This window comes from Carassius carassius, chromosome 14, assembly GCF_963082965.1.
Source record: "Carassius carassius chromosome 14, fCarCar2.1, whole genome shotgun sequence".
In the NCBI taxonomy this organism is placed as follows: Eukaryota; Metazoa; Chordata; class Actinopteri; order Cypriniformes; family Cyprinidae; genus Carassius; species Carassius carassius.
The window spans coordinates 914,216-935,550 of NC_081768.1; the positions used below are offsets into that span (position 1 = coordinate 914,216).

Genomic DNA, 21,335 nt, shown 5'->3' on the forward strand with positions numbered 1-21,335 from the left:
TCTTGTATTCAATTTTTCCCAAAATTTCTGTCATATGCACATAAACTGACAGTCACCACTGATAAGCTACTACTAAATATTGAAGAAACATAATTTTCTGTAAAGTTGCTTTGCAATGATTTGTATTGTAAAACGCGCCATACAAATAAACTTGAAATGAATTAATTGAAATAGAGCAGCAAATAAATATATAAAATAAAAATACGTTTTATAGGTCTTGAGGATCTTTCCTTTTATCAATGATAATGCTGAACACTGAAGTGATTATAACTTTCATTTACTCATTGATCACTGTAATACTGAGTTAAAACTCAGTAAAAAACACATTCAGACTCTTGTCTGTTCAACTCTAAACCTCTGAGATATTCATCCTCCAGTAAGTCACAGAGACTCTGGATTACTATTTTACATGCTATCTTAAAGTTCATTATTGATCAAACTATCATAAGTAAAGCATGTGATGTAATGGAAATTAGTGAAATTAACTTAAAGAGATAGTTCACCCAAAAATCTAAATTATGTCATTAATAACTCACCCTCATGTTGTTGCAAACCCGTGAGACCTCAGTTTATCTTCGACCTCAGATCTCAGTTCTTGACTCGTGAAAGAGTCAATCTTTCATTCATTATCTGGCTCAGCTCGGTGTTCATCTTCAGTTCTCTCTTCACAGCAGTTCAGTCAGTGTACTGTTTGAGTGCATGAATTACTCCGGGATATTGGTTTGTTTGAACTCAGAGCGAGTGTCAGCCACATTAAAAAAAGTTAACAGCTTAAGTCATTTGTGGATTAATGCGTATTGGAGACGCGAACTGATTAAAACGATTCAGTTCGATTTGGTGAACTGGTTCAAAAAGATCTGGTTACATCAAATGATTCGTTCGTGAACCGGATATCCAGCTGCTTTGTTTTGAACTCTCTCACAACAGACACGGAAGAGAAGACAATGCTGAATAAAGACGTAGTTTTTGCTATTTTTTGAGAAAAATGTATTTTCGATGCTCCAAAATATTGTAACCGACCCTCTGATGTCACATGGACTACTTTGATGATGTTTTTCTTACCTTTCAGGACATGGACAGTAGACCGTACACACAGCTTCAATGGAGGGACTGAGAGCTCTCGGACTAAATCTAAAATATCTTAAACTGTGTTCTGAAGATAAACGGAGGTTTTACGGGTTTGGAACGACATGAGGGTGAGTGAGATGGGTATAAACGGAGGTCGGAGCCAGCTCCAAATGGGTGGGACTTCAGCTCCAAGTGGGCTGTACAAACCTCCAGAGCCTTTTGATTGGTTTATTTAATGTCATGGGGTTAATGCACGCTGCAAATCCCCCCCCCCCTCCAAAAAAAAAAAAAAAAAGACGACGTCAACTTCCCAAGGCTTTTCAGCGTCAAGAAAGAGGAGTTTGAAGGGGTAAGTTTAGACTTGTACAACGTATTACAAGTTGTGAAAAAGTGCAGTAGTGCGTAGTTAAATCATGATTACAAGCTCATTGCATTCAATTTTGAAAATTGGAGGACATTCATGTGCAATTTTACCTTCAAAACTCATATTTATGATTATTCCGAGAGCACATTAAGACCGCATTAGCAGCACAGATAAATTACGTCTTTATTGTGTCTTACCCTTTTGTGCTAAATATTTCTGCAATACATATAAAGGATTTACGCTGCAGATTACGGACACTGAAGACCATAAGCAGGTATTGTGACTAACGTTACGTAAAATATGTAGGCCTATGTATTATAACTGCACTGATATTTAAGCGATCAATAACTATTAATAGATTTAGTACAGTGTTCCATAAGAATGAGTCTTAGTTAAAACTCCTAACTGATAATGCTTGATAATGCATTGTTTCAAAACCTGCTGTTACTGTATATTTTTAAAATGTTATCTATTTTTACGTGTAACGTTAATCCAAATAATGTAATGCAATTGAAAAATTTGGTTTAATTACCAAATTCATTTCTCAATTTAATAATCATAACAGTGGATATATGAGGATAACTGCAGTGTCCACTACCATGCATTACATATCAACAGGTGTAGAATTAATTTTGTCATTGTAGGAAACACAAACAAACAAAAACATTATGTGTAAACTTTGTGTTACAGAAAGTTCAAGTCTGGGTGGCCAGAAGTTACATTTCAGTGACCTGGTTACCGCCTCTCTCTGCAAACACAAAGGATCACTTTCCTGTAAATTTTTTTTTGTTCTTTCTATGCATCAAGATGTGTAATTTATTTTTTCTGAAGATTTTTGTCTAATGTGTGTGTGTGTGTGGGTCTTTGTGTGGATAAATTATGTTCATACTTTAAAGGTGGACATTTGCAACAGCGCTTGTCCCTAAAATTGCTCCAGGGGTATGGTCAGAGACTGTCCTAAATGACAAATGATGGAATGTAAATGACATTACATTCTGTAGACGTCTCACATAAATGTGCATTGTACTTTATTTAATGCTAACTTGTCAACAGTGAATTATTTTAGGATGTCATTGGACTGAATGTTTAGTGACTAATGACACTTCATTCCAGTAAAATAGAATTCATAGCCTTGGAGTGAAAGCAGCAGCAAAGTGTTCCAGTGCTGATAAAAATCAAGCAGGTTAAAACCTCAGGTTCCTTAAATATCTGTTCTACAGGATAGTTTGGGGTTTTGAATGGTTTTGAAGTCTGATGCTCACCAGGCCTTCATTTATTTGTTCAGAAATCCAGTAGAAACAGTCATATTGTAAATTGTAATAATATTTTACAATAACTCTTTTCTATTTGAGGCAGCAGCGGATCTACCCCAATCATCATTAACGGGACCCCAGTGGAGAGAGTGAGCAGCTTCAAATACCTTCAAATGCCCTGCAAAGAGTAGCTGAGCACATGTCCAGAACATCTCTCCTCTCTCTGCAAGACATCCACACCAGGAGATGTAAATCTAGGACTGTTAAGATCCTTAAAGACCTCACCCACCCTGGAAATCCACTGTTTAATCTGCTACAGTCAAGCAGACGCTTCTGCAGTCTGATGGCAAAGACGGAGAGGCTCAGGAGGAGTTTCTTCCCTCATGTTATCAGACTGCTAAACATGGACATTAAACACACTGCACTTTATAGACTGGTTGTTTAGGGCTACCCAATAACTCTCTGCACACTGCACTTTTTTGACAACCTAACTATGCAACTCATCCTCGCTGCACATTGTTTACATCTCTACAAATCATCTGTGTAGCAGTTTAATACAGTATATTGTGTATATTTCATTATTTGTATTTAAATATCTCCAAAAAAAAAAACTTTTTATTTTTTTCCTGTTGTTTCATTATTTGTATTTAATTTTCTCTTATTTTTTTGCACAGTCTAAAAAGAGTATGCCAGACTTACATTTCACTGCTTTTTGCATGTCATATATCAAATAAAACTTGAATTTTTATTGGTGTGGAGTGTTACCTGTGATTGAGTTGGTGATAAAAAGGAGATGGGGAAAAAAGTGTCTTAAATTGGACTTTGGTACCAATAATATTTTCCTCTTAAGTCTTGGAATTTTTTTTATTATTATTAATTCTTGTATTACTATTTAGATTTTTTTTCTTCTTTTTTAAATTAAATGTTTATTTGTAAAATTTACTTCCACGTGTGGCCTTTTGTAATGTTGTTTTATCTCCTAGAGCCAAGGGGGTTGTAACAATCTAAACAATATAATTCTCCCTCAAATTTCAAACTTGCATTAAAGAAAAACATTAACATACAGTAAACATTTTATTACTCTAAATTTTATTACTCCAAATAGTAATGGGGGAAGTCGTGGCCTAATGGTTAGAGAGTCTGACTCCCAATCGAAAGGTTGTGAGTTCGAGTCCCGGGCCGGCAGGAATTGTGGGTGGGGGGAGTGCATGTGCTCTCTCCACCTTCAATGCCACGACTTAGGTGCCCTTGAGCAAGGCATCGAACCCCCAACTGCTCCCCGGGCGCCGCAGCATAAATGGCTGCCCACTGCTCCGGGTGTGTGCTCACAGTGTGTGTGTGTGTGTTCACTGCTCTGTGTGTGTGCATTTCGGATGGGTTAAATGCAGAGCACAAATTCTGAGTATGGGTCACCATACTTGGCTGAATGTCACGTCACTTTCACTTTCACTTACTCATTCATTTTCTTGATACTGATATAATTATAAAATATAATTTAATATACTTGAATGTTTGCAGTTGTCACAAAATTATATAACAACCTCTTGTTAATAAAATTTAAACTACAATGAAAAACAATAAATCTGTTTTTCATTAGTATCGCTTCTTTATGCCATCCTCGTTCGCGCGCACCCCGGCAATGACGCAATGTTAAATTTCCGCATAAACTCCGCCCATTTGTAAAGTCCCGCCCACTTGCGGCAAAAGCTCCTCCCACTTGGAGGTCTCCGGGCTGCAGCGATACCTACTTGGGGTGAGTTATTAATGACATAATTTTGATTTTTGGGTGAACTATCCCTTTAATCAGAGTAAATTCTGCTGAAATATAGTGTGTTTATGGAACATTGCTGATTTTATTCTTAGAATTGACATTAAATGATGGTTTACTGAGGACAAAGACGTGACTATCAGAGAGATCTTACCTCAGTTTCTCCAGTTTACATTGAGGATCCTGTAGTACATCAGAAAGCAGCTTCATTGAATCTCTTAGTTTATTCCACGACAGATTCAGTTCTCTCAGGTGTGAGGGGTTTGATCGCAGAGCTGAAGTCAGAGCAGCACAACCTTCATCTGTGACATCACAATCCCACAACCTGTAGAGAACAATGACACACTCTTCACTCTCTCAGATCAGATCAGTTTAGCTGTGAAAAATCACAGAACACAAAACATGATCATAAAAACATGTCTCATTCAAGCAGGATTAATTATATTTATCATATGCACTACAGCATATCTGTATTTTATGCAAAATGTCTGTCTTATGCAAATCTGTCCTAATTGATGACACTTTTCACTACATCAGTGTTTCCAAAACACACTAGGACAGGGGTTTTCAACCTTGTATACGAGGATACTCATCAAGACAGCCATTATTGCACCTGTTCTGAGACAGCTTTGTTTGTATGCTTCAGTTGTGTGATAAAGCTTGAGATCTTATTTTAACCTGGTGAAAAAAAAAGTAAATGAACAGTGCACGAGACTATATTAGTTTTTTTTTTTTTTTTAATCCATCTAACCGGACCACATAACAGGACTCTCAAAGCCTTGACATCCGGGTATCAGGGAGATAAGGCAGTAAATTAGCTAATTTACTTTGCTTCGTAATTGCTTATCCCGTGCAAATGCACAACATGAAATTCCGATGTGGGGGGTCATTTCAAAATCACACAAAGGCCCCAGATAAAACTAATCCTGTACGAACTGATTAACTGCCCATTCTAATGACGGACAAAACACAAACTACCTCTGACATTCACTCCTCAAAAAACATTTGAGCTTTTTTTTATGTTATGTGCAAGTTTCTTATTATATATATATATATATATATATATATATATATATATATATATATATATATATATATATATATATATATATGAAGCCAAAATTATCGGGGGAATTTTTTTGTGCCGTGGTGTACCATGGAATATTTTACTTATCAAATCTATGCTGTGGCAGCTGTGGCCTAATGGTTTGAGAATTGGATTAATTACCCAAAGGTCACAGGTTCAAGTCTTGGTGCTGGCAGGAGCTGTTGGTGGGAGGGATTTGATAAACAGCACTCTCTTCCACCTTCAATACCCATGGCTGAAGTAAGGTCTTCACAGTGCACCCGGGACCCATACAGGTTCGGGTCTATATTTTAAATGATTAGCCGGGTCAGGTCCGAATCTACTACTTCGGGTCCCAGGTCTATTTAACGTTTTATGCAATCATCAGACTCGGAGAACACCCTGCCGTGATCAGACACTGCTTTTGTTTTTTGTAACTTGCAACTTGTAAAATTAGGAAAAGAAAAGTGTGAGCCAAAAAACAGAAAACAAAAGCGATCTCTCTCTCTCTCTCACTCTGCCTTTAGAAGCAAAGTGCGCAGACTCAGAGTTAATGCAAGTGCACGCGCAGTAATAATTGATATGTTCATGAGCAATGTGCGAAAAAAGCTAGCTTAAAAAAAATGAGTATAAAGAGGGAAAACCTAAGTCACCACTTCTGTCTGGGCATCCTTCATGCATATTGTAAAGAAACATCAGAAAAAAGTGAGTGCAGTTAAGTGTAGGCTAATACGCGTTACGCACTGTTGAAGTTTGATTCAGCAAAAACTGGCACATCGCATCTTTTAAAGCACACCAGGTCATGTGGTACAAATGTTTTGACCCAATCTTCAGTGGCGCCTTTTCTTAGATTAGACGTAGTTCCAAAAAAAGCAAAGGATACGATTTTTGAAAAATGCACTTAAGTCTGCGCAAATTTAAGGGCATTCAGCATGTTTGAATCTCCCGCGTTCACCGACTCATTTATAGTATAATAATATAAATGAACCATTTAATCTTAAAGTTTTATTGGTCAGATTCAGACTCAACGCAGAGCAGAGAGCACAGGGATGATAGCAAATAAAATAACTTCAGCGGCCATGACACTGAACTAGCAATCGTTATTATAGTTTAAAAGGGCAAACAGTCGAAGTTATTATGCGAGTTAACTCGAGTCAGAATGTACATGTGCACAGTTGCATTTGTCATCCGTCACAGTGACATCAAGTGGACTTTTGAAGCTGAAATAATGAGTGGATTAAGCTTGGACTTGGAATAAAGAGAGGATTAACATGGATAACTTTTATGTCGGAGGATTGTAATGCATCACAGGCAGTCAGGTACAAGGAAGAGACACTACGGCTCCTTAAATTAGGTAAGACAAAAAGTTGTATTTTTGCAACAGGTTTATTGACTTGTAATAGCAATTTAAGGTGGAATATGTGACAATTGGGTCCAGTTGGGTCTGTGTCTTCCAGACGGGTTCGGGTCCAGCTTTCAAATAATAGACGGGTCCAGGTCGGATCCGGGTAGGCATTTCTCGGATCTACACGGGTCCAGGTCCAGCATTTGAAATTATAGACGGGTCCGGGTCATTTCGTTGCAGTACATTACGGGTCTCTTTAGAGTTCAGGCAAAAAAAATGTGAACCTTGAAGATCTCTAGGCTGAAATGCCCTTGGGCAAGGCACTAAACCCCCAGTTGCTCCCAAGGTACTGGATATATATCTGCCTACTGCTCTGCGTGTGTCAAGTCAAGTCACCTTTATTTATATAGTGCTTTAAACAAAAAAGGATTGCATCAAAGCAATTGTACAACACTAATTAGGAAAACAGTGTGTCAATAATGCAAAATGACAGTCATTGAATACAGTGATGTCATCATCTCAGTTCAGTTTTGCAATTAAGTCAACGATATTGCTGTAAATGAAGTGACCCCAACTAAGCAAGACAGAGGCGGTTTAATCTTTAATCTAGGTTTAAACTGCAAGAGTGTGTCTGCCTCCCAAACAATGTTAGGTAGGTTATGTGACGACTGGGTGAAGGAGGAGTTGGAAGCAAGTGCGAGTTAACAATGTTTAATGAGAGACTGCAGACAATCCAAAACTGGAACACAAATAACGCTGGAATGAAGGTACTGTCCAAGATGGTGGAGGGAAGTGATGAATCTGGAAGGTGGAGGTGAGTAGGCAGCAGGAGAGGGTGGCACAGGAACTGTGGGGAAGCGAGCCGTAGGTAAGTCGTGTTGCTTGAAGGTGGTTGCGAAGAGTGGACAAGGTTCCGGGGGAAGACACGGACATCCAAATGCGGAACACAAAAAAAGCAAGGCACGGTTAACAAATAGGAATCAACGCTCTCACAAACACAAGACGAAAGACAAGCCATTATATAGGGATGAGTAATGAGTGACAGCTGCTGCTGATGACAATTAACGGAGACGCCCACAAACTAATCAGTGCTGACGCGTAACACACAGACTTCACCCACAAAGTGCAAAACCCAGAGATCACGGTTTACCAACCGTGACAGGTTATTCCAGAGTTTAGGCGCCAAACAGGAAAAGGATCTGCTGCACACAGTTGATTTTGATATTTTATGTATTATTAAATTGCCCGAGTTTTGAGAACAAAGCAGACGTGGAGGATTATAATGTAACAAGAGCTCATTAAAATACTGAGGTGCTACACCATTCAGGGCTTTATAATTAAAAATCTATATTTTTAAATCTATATGATGCTTGATAGGGAGCCAGTGCAGTGTTGACAGGACCGGGCTAATATGGTCATACTTCCTGGTTCTAGTAAGAACTCTAGCTGCTGCATTTTGGACTAACTGGAGTTTGTTTACAAAGCATGCAGACAAACTACCCAATAAAACATTACAATAATCTAACCTTGAGGTCATAAATGCATGGATTAACATTTCTGCATTTGACATTGAGAGCATAGGCCGTATTGTACATATATTTTTGAGATGAAAAAATGCAGTTTTACAAATGCTAGAAACATGGCTTTTTAAGGAAAGATTGCTATCAAATAGCACACCTAGGTTCCTAAATTATGACAAAGAATTGACAGAGCAGTCATCAAGTCTTAGACAGTGTTCTAGGTTATTACATGCAGAGTTTTTAGGTCCTATACTGAACACCTCAATTTTTCAAAATTTAGCAGTAATCTTTTTTCAAATTGGTATGCTTCGCCGGGCTGCAAAGAAATATAGAGCTATAGAGGGTAACATGTAAAAGCGTGAAGAGTAACGGCCCTAGTACTGAGCCTTGAGGTACTCCATACTGCACTTGTGACTGATATGATACCTCTTCTTTCACTGCTACGAATTGATAGCGGTCATATAAGTATGATTTAAACCATGCTAATGCACTTCCATTAATGGCAACAAAGTGTTCTAGTCTATGCAAAAGAATGTTGTGGTCAATAGTGTTGAACGCGGCACTAAGATCCAATAACACTAATAGAGAGATACAACCACGATCAGATGATAAGAGCAGGTCATTTGTAACTCTACTGTGTGTTCACGCTGTGTTCACTTCTCACTGCTGTGTGTGTGCACTTGGGAAATGTCACGACTTTCACTACATAGCATGTGTGAGTCATATACATTATGATCTTACCACAGTTTCTCCAGTTTACAGTAAGGATTCTGTAGTACATCAGAAAGCAGCTTCACTGAATCTCCTAGTTTATTCCCAGATAGATTCAGTTCTCTCAGGTGTGAGGGGTTTGAAATCAGAGCTGAAGCCAGAGCAGCACAACCTTCATCTGTGACACCACAATCATTCAACCTGTAGAGAATAAAATCATGCATGCGAAACACTATCAAACAGCTATCCGAAAAGCAATCAAACAATTTACTGCAATGAACAATAACTTGTAATTCCAATACAATTAATTCAAACAATGAGACAAAAACTGCACATGCATTTCTTAATGTTAATTTTTTTTTAAGTTTCAAACGTATTCATGGACAAATTGACATACAAAAAATGTTAAGACTGGATTAAATCAACATTAATCTATTAATTGAGTAAAATTGTAATTGTATGAAATTGGGTTGTAATTGAGTAAAACTTAAATTAAATTAATTCAACTCCTAACTGGTTTAAAAAATAATCCACATGCTGGACTGTGAACTGGCAGATAGTTCTTGTGTTATAATTTTGAGTCTAGATCTTGTCATTCCAGATGCCCTTCTGGAACATTTTAAAACCTCAAAAATATAAATAAAAAACAATTGTAATTAATAACTTTTCGTAGATGTCAAATGCTGTCTTCATAAGTGTGTGTTCAAGTAAGCTGCTGTTTTGCTCCAGTAATGGATTCATCAGATCTGAGCTGCTGTATATATGAGCTGCTTTTCCACTTGTTTGGTTGCTCTTGATTTCTGATGGTCTTTTATGCCAGATGAGAAATATTTAAATTCCTTCTTTTGATAAACATTTTTAACTGGAAGACCTGCATTTTCTGACTTTGTTTGTATGTCTGAAGAAATATTTTACAGTGTCTCTGTATTGAAAAAATCAAAATGTCAACCACATAAATAATAGTTACAGCGCTGAAGATTTATGAGCTTTTAACTTTGATTTTTTTCATGTTTTTACAGTGAAGAGATTGTTCTCATTGATACTTACTGGACTGATCTGGATTCTTTAATCACAGGTAGCAACTTCTGAAGAACTTTCATATTTCCAGGATTATTCTTTCCTTCAACAAATTTATCAAAACAAAACTCATTCAGTTCCTCTTCTGATGTCAACAACACAAAAGCTACAGCTGACCACTGAGATGACGAGAGATTGGCTTCCTTTATTCCTCCAGATTTCAGATACTGTTGTATTTCCTCCACTAGTGAACGATCACCCAGTTCATTCAGACAGTGGAACAGATTGATGGATTTCTCTGGAAAGTCAATGGTCCTGATCTTCTCCTTGATGTACTCGACCGTTTCCTGATTGCTGTTAGAGCTGCTGCTTTTCAGCTTCATTATACGTTGAAGGAGAATCTGATGAGACTCCCTTGACAAACCCAGAAGGAACCGCAGAAAAAGATCCAGATGTCCATTTTGACTCTGTAGCACCTCATCCACAGCTCCCTGATGCAGATCAGATAATGAAACATGTTCTGATGAACTGAGTTGAAACAGTTTCTTTACTTTAGACCATAAACTTTGTTTGGTGAACTGGTCAATCACATTTCTGTTGTGGTTTGTCCAGGAGAGGTGCACATATAGAGCTGCTAGATGTTCCTGAATGCTCAAATGAACAAAGCAGAAGACAATCCCCTGATACAAGCCCAACTCCTCTCTGAAGATCTGAGTGCACAATCCTGAGTACACTGATGCTTCTGTCACATCAATGCCACACTCTCTCAGGTCTTCCTCATAGAAGATAAGATTTCCTTTCACAAGCTGCTCAAAAGCCACTTTCCCCAGTTTGAGGATCATGTCTTCATCTTTCACCTTCTTCTCATAGTCCTTCTCATGTTTGATGTTGGTCTGAAGGATCAGGAAGTGTGTGTACATCTGAGTGAGAGTCTTGGGAATCTCTCCATTCTCTGCTCGACTCAACATCTTCTCCAGAACAGCGGCTGAGATCCAGCAGAAGACTGGGATGTGGCACATGATGTAGAGGCTCCTTGATGACTTCAGGTGTGAGATGATCCTGTCGGCCAGACTCTGATCACTGATTCTCTTCCTGAAGTATTCCTCCTTCTGTGGCTCATTGAAGCCTCGTACCTCTGTCACTCGATGGACACACTCAGAGGGGATGAGATCAGCTGCTGCTGGTCTGGAGGTGATCCAGATGAGAGCAGAGGGAAGCAGATTCCCCACAATGAGATTCATCAGCAGCACGTCTACTGAGGCTGATTTAGATATATTACACAGTTTCACTTTACTCTTAAAGTCCAGAGACAGACGACACTCGTCCAGACCATCAAAGATGAACAACACTTTATATTCATCACTGGATATATCAATTTCTTTCGTTTCAGGGAAAAACACATGAAGAAAATCTGAAAGACTGAGTTTTTTTTTCTTCATGACGTTGATTTCTCTGAAAGGAAGTGGAAATATGAGCTGGACATCCTGATTCTCTTTCCCTTCAGCCCAGTCCAGGATGAACTTCTGCACAGAGACTGTTTTTCCAATGCCAGCGACTCCCTTTGTCAGCACAGTTCTGATGGCTTTGTCTTGTCCAGGTAAAGGTCTAAAGATGTCACTGCATTTGATGGCTGTGTCCTCTGTTGCTTCTCTCCTGGATTGTGTCTCAATCTGTCTCACCTCATGCTCATTACTGATCTCTCCACTCTCACTCTCTGTGATGTAGAGCTCTGTGTAGATCTCATTCAGGAGTGTTGAGTTTCTCTGCGTCGCTGTTCCCTCATACAGATGCTCAAACTTCTGCTTCAGGTTTGATCTGAATGTGTTGAGGACTTCATGACTGGAAAATTAAAATACCACATTATTACATGAGTGATAGAGATAAAGGTACAGAGTAAAATGAAAAATGTGTTATGAAACACTGAACATCCCACATAGCAAACGGACTTGGCCCACATGTGGCCTCAAGCTGGCACTGCTGGCCTCCTGTAGGCAATGGCATGTACCCTTTCAGCCAGAGCTGGGCCACGTGTAACAATGACAGCACGGCGGGGATCCGGCAAACAACATGAGGGCTGATTGTTGGTGGGAGGAGTGTGACCCAGATCAGTCCAGTGATATGTGGCCCAAATCAGGCTAAGATCTGGCAGCATATTATGTGACCCATGATAAACAAGATATATACAGTATTGCATGATAATGGTTAAATGATCACATACATTTTAATGAAGTGTAGTATTGTTAAAATGTAGTCTTTGAAATGGCAAGTCAAAACAGAATGATACATTATCATTTCAAAATTAAGCAAATCGGTCAAGTGCATTAAACTACTCAATTATGATTTTATAAAATTTTATATTATTATTCTTGGTACAAATAATCTTAGAATCCTTACATGAAAAGAAAGAGAAAGAGAGAGAGTATTTAACCATTATCATGTAATATTTGTTTGGTTTACTATGGGACACACGCTGATCTATAATAGAGAGTGGGGGCACATAATTTTTATTAGTATGCTGTCATGCACAAGCATTAAATAAAATGATCTTGAAAGTATTTTATTTTTATTTAAATCCTGTATCTGTGTGATGCTTGGTGTGAGGAACAGATCCATTCAAATGGCATTCATTGGCGATAAGTATATTCTTCCTCTGTAGTATATCCTTCCTCTATAGTAACTATATACTGTAAAAATGTGCTGTTAAGAAGTTTTACAACAAGTTTTATGGCAGCGATTTGAAACGCTCATTGGCTCTCGCCGGTTTAGTCAGAGATTGCGACATGTCGTGTTTCCGGTGGGTCGTGTTTTGAATGAGAAATGCGCGCCTTGGATCGGGATAGTATTTTCAGCGATTAACAACTTAAATTATGCCCTGCTCCTCACACTACTATTATATTCTGCCAGAGTGGACTGCAACTGCAATGCATCGTCATTTGGACTACTGTGGTACTGCTCTTTGACATATCTGTAATAAATTCTTATGATTAAGTTACATGTGTTTATCGGTTACGTTTCTCTAATAAACTGTATACTTTATACACTCACTCTAGGGATGGGTATCGTTAAGGTTTTAACGGTATTACTAATCTTACCGATACTGCTTAACCGTCCGGTACTTTAACGGTATTCTTATTGTTACATTGTGTTGTGTCACTTTGTGTTGTGTTAGGCAGTCGAAAACTTTGCATTTCTCCGTCTGCACATAATGCACTTTTGAAAGATGCTTTGACAGATTGCTTGTGTTTCCGCCCTTACATGCAAAAATTTTGTTGTACTTATGACAACCAGCGTTGTCTGCATCAACTCTAGAAGTATAACCACACTTTGGAACGTTTTGCTGTCTCCACCATCGTCACTCTTTGTATTAAGCAGGAGTTTTCGTACTGTAAGGGGCCGTTCACATATCGCGTCTAAAAACGCGTGGAAAACGCTAGGCACGCCGCTTTCTGATTTTTTCCCCCCAAAGCCTTTGGGCACTTGCGCTCCTGAGGAGTCTGCCGTTGCTAAGCAACCATGACCTGCTCTCTCCATGAAGACGCGGAAATTTCAGCAATGGATAAATGGATTTGCAGCACTAAAAACTGCTTGCAGTAGCACTGCTACTAAATTAATTAAAAAATCCACATACAGCTATCAGCTGTTCCTTCATCTTGGCTGAGCTTTCAACGTTGTTATGGAAAAGGTGAGGAAGTTACATGACCTGCGGTGCGCTTGCGGCATTCTGAAAAGTTGAGATGTTTTTAACTCGATGCGGTGCGGACATGCCTGGAAAAAACGAGCTTATGAGCGGCATTATGAGCGCGCATACCGTGCGCCTAAATTTGAAATAACTAACTTGAGCACGGAAAAGACGCGATATGTGAACGGCCCCTTATGCGTGTGTGTGCGCCGCGCTCGTTCTTGTTGTGTGTGTGTGTGTATGTGACTGACAGACAGCCTCTGCGGCGCGCATGAGAGATCTCGCAGATTTCACAGACAAACGTCTTAATATGATCGCAAATTAGAAATGTTTGGTAAGATAAAATGTGCACGATAACATTCTTAAGCAAATCTCTTCGCCATCGTCACTCTTTATTATTAAGCGGGAGTTTTCATACTGTTATGTGTGTGTGTGTGCCGCGCTCGTTGTGGTGTGTGTGTGTGACTGACAGACAGCCTCCACGGTGCGCATGAGAGATCTCGCAGATTTCACAGACAAACGTCTTAATATGATCGCACATTAGAAATGTTCGGCGAGATAAAATGTGCACAATAACATTATTAAGCAAAAATACATAGTACATATATTTTTCCCCTCCAGTACCGAAAGCAGAACCGATACCGTCAGATCTTACTGATACTACGGTCTTTCATAATTTAGCCCCGGGGCCATTTCAATACCGGGTTTCGGTACCCATCCCTAACTCACTTTATTGGTTGTTTTGTTCTTTATAAAAATAAATAGAAAAACCAATGCAATACGTTTTTTTGGGCCATAAGACATTTGCTATGTGGTATATCATTGGGTTTATGAAATGTTTCAGTCATTAATGATTTATTTGAGTAATGTGTGATGATGCACTGCATAAAAAATCCCACAGTTTACCTCACACCAGAATACATGTTGTGTTGTGGTTGATTCATAGACTGGCCATATTTCTTACAGAAGGGTTTTGTTACTGATCTGTGTTGCAGGATAGACCTTGAATCAAGAATCAAACACTCTGTCATTGGGGGACAATTTTCTCATTACCTTAAAGGGTTAGTTCACCCAGATAGCAAATTTATGTAATTAATAACTCACCCTCATGTTGTTTCAAACCCGTGAGACCTCCGTTTATCTTTGGAACACAGTTTAAGATATTTTAGATTTAGTCCGGAAGCTCTCAGTCCCTCCATTGAAGCTGTGTGTACGTTATACTGTCCATGTCCAGAAAGGTAAGAAAAACATCATCAAAGTAGTCCATGTGACATCAGAGGGTCAATTAGAATTTTTTGAAGCATCGAAAATACATTTTGGTCCAAAAATAGCAAAAACAACGACTTTATTCAGAATTGTCTTCTTTTCCGTGTCTGTTGTGAGAGAGTTCAAATCAAAGCAGCTGGATATCCGGTTCGCGAACGAATCATTCAGTTCACCAAATCGAACTAATCGTTTTAAAAGGTTCGCATCTCTAATACGCATTAATCCACAAATGACTTAAGCTGGTAACTTGTTTAATGTGGCTGACACTTCCTCTGAGTTAAAACAAACCAATATCCCGGAGTAATTCATGTACTCAAAGAGTACACTGACTGAACTGCTGTGAAGAGAGAACTGAAGATGAACACTGAGCCGAGTCAGATAACGAACAAAACATTAACTTATTCACGAGTCAAGAACCGTTTCTGTCAGACGCGTCAGATTCGTGAACCGAGGAGCTGATGATACTGCGCATGTGTGATTCAGCGTGAAGCAGACCGACAAACAGGGCGTCTGAACCGAACTGATTCTTTTGGTGATTGATTCAGGACTGATTCTGTGCTAGTGTTATGAGCGCGGGTAAACCGAAGGCTTGAATCAAGGGCAATCATCGCAAATGACGCCATTATACGTCGAGCGCAAAAGAACCAGTGAACCATTTTCTTCAACCGGTTTATTGAATCGAACTGTCCGAAAGAACTACTGGTGATCCGAAAACCTATGCAACCGGTTCTTCACTCGTGAACAAGTCAGTCTATTGATCGCTATCTGGCTCAGCTCGGTGTTCATCTTCAGTTCTCTCTTCACAGCAGTTCAGTCAGTGTGCTGTTTGAGTGCATGCATCACTCCGGGATATTGGTTTGTTTGAACTCAGAGGGAGTGTCAGCCACATTAAAAAAAAATTAACAGCTTAAGTAATTTTTGGATTAATGCATATAAGAGATGCGAACCGTTTAAAACTATTCAGCTCGATTTGGTGAACTGAATGATTCGATCGCGAACCGGATATCCAGACTGCTTTGATTTGAACTCTCTCTCACAACAGACACGGAAGAGAAGACAATGCTGAATAAAGTCATCGTTTATGCTATTTTTGGACCAAAATGTATTTTCGATGCTTCAACAAATTCTAACCGACCCTCTGATGTCACATGGACTACTTTGATGATGTTTTTCTTACCTTTCTGGACATGGACAGTATACCGTACACACAGCTTCAATGGAGGGACTGAGAGCTTCCGGACTAAATCTAAAATATCTTAAACTGTGTTCCAAAGATAAACGGAGGTTTTACGGGTTTGAAACAATATCAGGGTAAGTTATGAAGTACATAAATTTGCTACCTGGGTGAACTAACCCTTTAATAACAGATCTGACTGTGTATATATATATATATATATATATATATATATATATATATACCATTAAAATAAGTTTAAATAAATAAAATTCTACTTAATACAATTCAATTTAATACATGAGGTTAAACCTTGTGTTATCACTCTTTAAATCAATTGGATGATGCAAAGAAATATCACTCTTCATAGACACACAGCTGGGCTCTGCTTCTGATCTCTTCTGATCAACTGATCTATAACAGAGAGTGAGTGAGCAAATGATAAAATACCAGATGAAATCATGAAATAATCATGAAAACAAAACAAGCAGATAAATATTTAAAACAAGCAAATAAATATTTATATTATTTTGGTAATTAAATATTGTACCTGAGATTTTGTGGATGACGTATAGACTCGTCAGTCTTAAGATCAGTTGGATGAGGAAAAGAATCATCACTCATCATTGACACACAGCTGGGATCTGCTTCTGATCTCTTCTGATGAACTGAACTATAACAAAGAGTCCTTTGAATTTCTGTTTTAATATTAACTTTTGATTTATTAAAATAAAATATATATTCATCAATGCTCTGTTAATACAGAAACCATAAACTAAAGTTATTTCACAGACTCTCTGCCATAATAACTAATACAAATACCACAGTATTAATTTTATTAATAACTAATATAAAAAACAAACACAATATACGTACAGTTGTGGTCAGAATTATTGGCAGCCTTGGAAAATATGATCAAAGATGACTGTAAAAATAAATCTGTATTGTTTTTCCTGTTGATCTTCAATTCATAAAATTAGCAAAAATCTAACATTTCATTTAAGGAAAATAATTGAAAGTGTGTGTGAGAGGGATATCACATTATGAAATAAATGTTTTTCTCCAAAACAAGCTGAAACAAACAACAAACAACAAAATAGAAAGTGGCTGTAAGAAAAGTGCTAAAGCATTGAAAATACCCATGTCCACCATCAGGGCAATAATTAAGGAGTTCCAATCAATTAAAGATGTTACAAATCTGCCTGGAAGAGGACATGTCTATATCATCCTAATGCATGCAGAGGAGGAGAGTTTGAGTAACCAAATACTCTCCAATGATCACAGTTGGAGAACTGCAGAGATTAGTTTAATCTTGAGTCTCAGAAAGCCCAAAAATGTATCAAATAGTACTTACATCCCCACAAGTAGTTCAGGAGTGTTTCAAGAAAAATCCTCTGTTGACATCCAGACACAATATGGAGTTAATGAAGTTAACTCAAGTTTGGGAACAAGGCCACACCTCAACCAATCAGCTTGTCCCCCAACAACTGTTTATGCAAGACCGACCTTCTCTGAACTGTTGACTCAGTTTCTCGTCAGTCCCACATGCCATGGATCCCAAACTGCAGATCAACCCCTCCGTCTCAGATGACGATCTGTTCAGGGGCAATTCTCCTCCACCCAGTCGGTTTTCTCACTGGTCCTCACGCAGCCAATCTTCCCACCAGCTTCATCAGTTATTCGGCCTTCCCCCGTCTCCCAAGCCTTACGTCTTCAGATCCTATCCGGTAATTACACTGATCTAGCCCACCTTCTCCAGCCGTCCCTCATAAATTTTAGCCAGCCCAGAGAGCTTCAAACCAGCCAAGATATCATGCAGCTTAGCCATACCATAAATCCTAGTTCAAAAGACCTCACCCCTACCGAATTCACTTTAGCCTTCTCGATCTCCATAGACATAATTTGTTCCATTTACCCGGATTGCAAGTCCGAGCTAGACGATTATCTATCTATCGTTCTAGATATGGCTGTTCGCTTTGGAGGGACATGCTTCTATAACTACCATGTTTTATTTGCTACTCAAGAAGGTCGGTTAAAGCAGTTTAATCAAGGAACATACTGGGAAACTCTCGATGCGGAGCTTTACTGTCGCATCTTTGCAGCCCGTTCACTTTCCTGCAAGCTTTGCGGAGCCCCATCACATCCTGCCTCCATGTGCACGGTTATTATCCCCCTTAAGTCAAAGCTGCCGTCAGCACGCAGAACACCCATATTCAACAGACTGTCTCCAGCAGCTCCACCTCCTCCTTTAATTCCAAAGCCCCCCGACGTACGTCCCACAGTCAACGTCCTAATTCCCAAAAGTATGGACAAAATCTTGCCCCCACAGCCCAACCGCATTACCTCAATGACTACCAAAGTACCTCAGCACACCGATTAAGGTTAAAGCCCAAACCTCCGCTTTATTAAACCCCCCCGATAAAGAGTTCGTAGATTTTCTTACCAATGGTTTCCATCCATGTATAGATATTAAGCCTCTCATGTCTCCAACAACCTTCAGTCCGCTCTCTCCAAGCCAGACACTGTTGATGCATTAATAGCAGGATTTATGATTGGTCCATTCAAAGAACCTCCTTTCTCACCATTTAGAATCAGTCCTATAGGAATCACCACCAGCAAACAAGCACCAGCGAACAAGCAATCGCTCTCATCCACCAGGCAGGCCGCAGCTCGTGGCTCTCAAAAGCAGATATCACCAACGCTTTTAAGGTCATGCCCATTAATCCAGAATTCTGGCGTTTCTTTGGCGTATCCTGGAAAGGAGCGTATTATTTTGCCGTACATCTCACCTTTGGCTGCAAAAACAGCCCTAAGATTTTCGACTCTCTCTCCGAGGCCTAATGTTTATCCTTATCAATAACCTTATGTTGATCCTTATCAATAACCACAAGCGTCCCTATGTCCTTCACTATCTCTATAACTTTCTCATCATTACACCTCCATCCTCACCTCCACACTCAGGTCTTTCTACTCTCATCAAAGTCTTTTCTGAGCTGGGTGTTCCCCTTTCAAAAGAGAAAACCATTGGGCCATGCACTTCCATTGAGTTTTTAGGCATCACCCTAGACTCCATATCCTTCCAAGCATCTCTGCCTCCAGAGAAAGTACAAATATTTCACTTCTGCTATCAAATTACCTTCTAGTAGATAGGTGCACAAAGCAGCAGCTTTTGGTCCTACTCGGTCACCTCAACTACGCCATTAGAATAATACCCCAAGGGAAATTCCCCAAACGGTCTCACCCATAGGACTCTCTCCACTTACCTGACTGGATGGAACTGTTTTAAGGCTTACCACTCCTACTACCAACTTCCATTTCCTCTAATAGACGCTTGGACAATCTGCAACTTTGTCACGCATGCTTATTTAAATAAAAAAAATCAGAACCTCCACCATTAAGTCTTACTTATCAGGAATCAACTTCATCCACAAACTTGCGACCGGCGAGTAATGCCACTCAATTTCCCATTCCCATGTTTCCATGTTAATTAAAGGGCTACAAAAAACAAGAACCAGCCGCCAAAGCTAATCGCTTGCCATTAACCGCCGATCTTCTGAGCCAATGTATCCTCACATTACGCTCCGGCTTCTCGAGTCCTTCAATAGACCGAACTTTAGAATGCATGTTTCTTCTCGGATTCTTTGGCTTCTTGAGGTGCTCAGAATTTGCCCCTTCGACTTCTGCTTTCAATCCAGTCATTCATCCCAGCCTCCGACATCTCAGCACACACTCCAGAGTCTCTCATATTCACTCTGAAGAAAAGCAAAACTGACCAATTCGGAGTAGAGATCGACCGATATGGGTTTTTCTATAGCCGTTGCCGATGTTTAGAGGTCAGAGTAAGCCGATGGCCGATATGTGCTGCCGAATTTTAGGGCCGATATCTTGATGTTTTCCTCTTCATTTGCATGCTAAAATGTCACACTAATAATAATAGTAGTGCTGCAATCACACAAGCAACCAGCAACATTTGTGTTTGGTATAAATGACACAGAACATCTAAGGTGCATTCTAATTTCAAACTTACATTGCAGTCTGTTCATTATTAAAATAAATAAAGTACAGTCAACCAAACATATAAAAGGTTACACTGGTCAGTTTAAATAGACCGTAGTATACCGGTCCACTCTGCTGTTATGGCAAGGAGGTTTTTTGCTCATGTGAAGAGGATGATCTTTTCCGTATAGTATACATTAAAAAAATACAAAATATTATAGTTTAACATTCAGATACATTGTGAATATGGAAACCTTTGGATATGTGCAGAACGAGACGTGAGCAATAACCTCCAAATACATCTAGTCAAACCCGCGCTCGCTCGTCCTCGTATGCAAGAACTCATGCACTGACTCGATCTAATGCACTGTAAATGCAGGATTTTTTTTTTAACAAATAGGCCTAGCGGAACACAAAAATTCAAAATCGAACATTTTGCAGAACAGGATCAAACAAAAAAGTACAGGTCATATTACTTGCATAAAATGTTTGATGTGAAAAAAGCGGTTCACTGAACGCGCAGCACAGCCACAAGCAGGGGCGAAAATCTCATCTAAATGTTGGGGGGGACAATAAACATAACATTTCTCACGAGCAAGTTTTGAAGGGGACAGCAATAAAACAGACAAAATTGTACTTAAGGATATGTGTACAGAGAGGAAAGCCTTACTATTGCATGGAGACCATTATCCTTCTTCTCAAAGTTTCTTTCTGATTCAATCAAAAAGCTGACTAAATTGACCAAAACATTCTTCAAAACAATTTTTTTGTTGTTGTTGCAATGTCTTTGAAGTGGTTTACACAATTAAGCCACCAAAATACAATGGAATTTGAACTTAACTTCAACTTTTATTTATATAGCACATTTAATAGCAGTGTTGTTGCTTCACAGTTATAATTAAAACATGCATATATAAAAACATTTGTCATGCCTAGCAAAATGAAGGCATACACACTCTTAGACATACACCCTCACACAACTGTATAGTGAGATTGTATAGACGTGAAAGACGGGAAAAAACAAAAAATAATAATTTGTTACGTTGTAACACCAGATTTTAAAATAATGTTTTTGATGCTACATAATTAAGGGACCAGAGACTTTCTC

General features: G+C 39.0%; 1 protein-coding gene and 1 long non-coding RNA gene across 25 annotated transcripts in view; one reads left to right on the forward strand and one right to left on the reverse strand.

Annotated features, from left to right (window-relative positions):
• The window catches only part of LOC132156692 (NACHT, LRR and PYD domains-containing protein 12-like), a 108,099-nt gene that overhangs the window by 5,756 nt on the left and 81,008 nt on the right, over positions 1–21,335 (reverse strand). For 8 of the 23 annotated variants that reach the window (XM_059565644.1, XM_059565642.1, XM_059565649.1 and 5 more), the window contains 2 exons: positions 9,126–9,296; positions 4,608–4,778 (listed from right to left, as the gene is read on the reverse strand). The exons of 4 other annotated variants lie outside the window; for them this stretch is intronic. In XM_059565644.1, the coding sequence (XP_059421627.1) occupies positions 4,608–4,778; positions 9,126–9,296 (342 nt within the window). Of the gene's footprint in view, positions 1–4,607; positions 4,779–9,125; positions 9,297–10,142; positions 11,952–14,697; positions 14,794–16,543; positions 16,646–16,781; positions 16,905–21,335 lie in introns of all 23 variants that reach the window. 11 more of the 23 variants (XM_059565653.1, XM_059565646.1, XM_059565651.1 and 8 more) reach the window with 7 other exon arrangements.
• LOC132156700 (uncharacterized) lies at positions 1,252–3,625 on the forward strand. Of its 2 annotated transcripts, XR_009437492.1 has the most exons (3): positions 1,252–1,417; positions 2,123–2,206; positions 2,789–3,625. It is a non-coding gene; the product is annotated as an uncharacterized LOC132156700 (long non-coding RNA). The 2 variants fall into 2 exon arrangements; XR_009437491.1 differs by lacking the exon at positions 1,252–1,417 and having other exon boundaries at positions 1,881–2,206.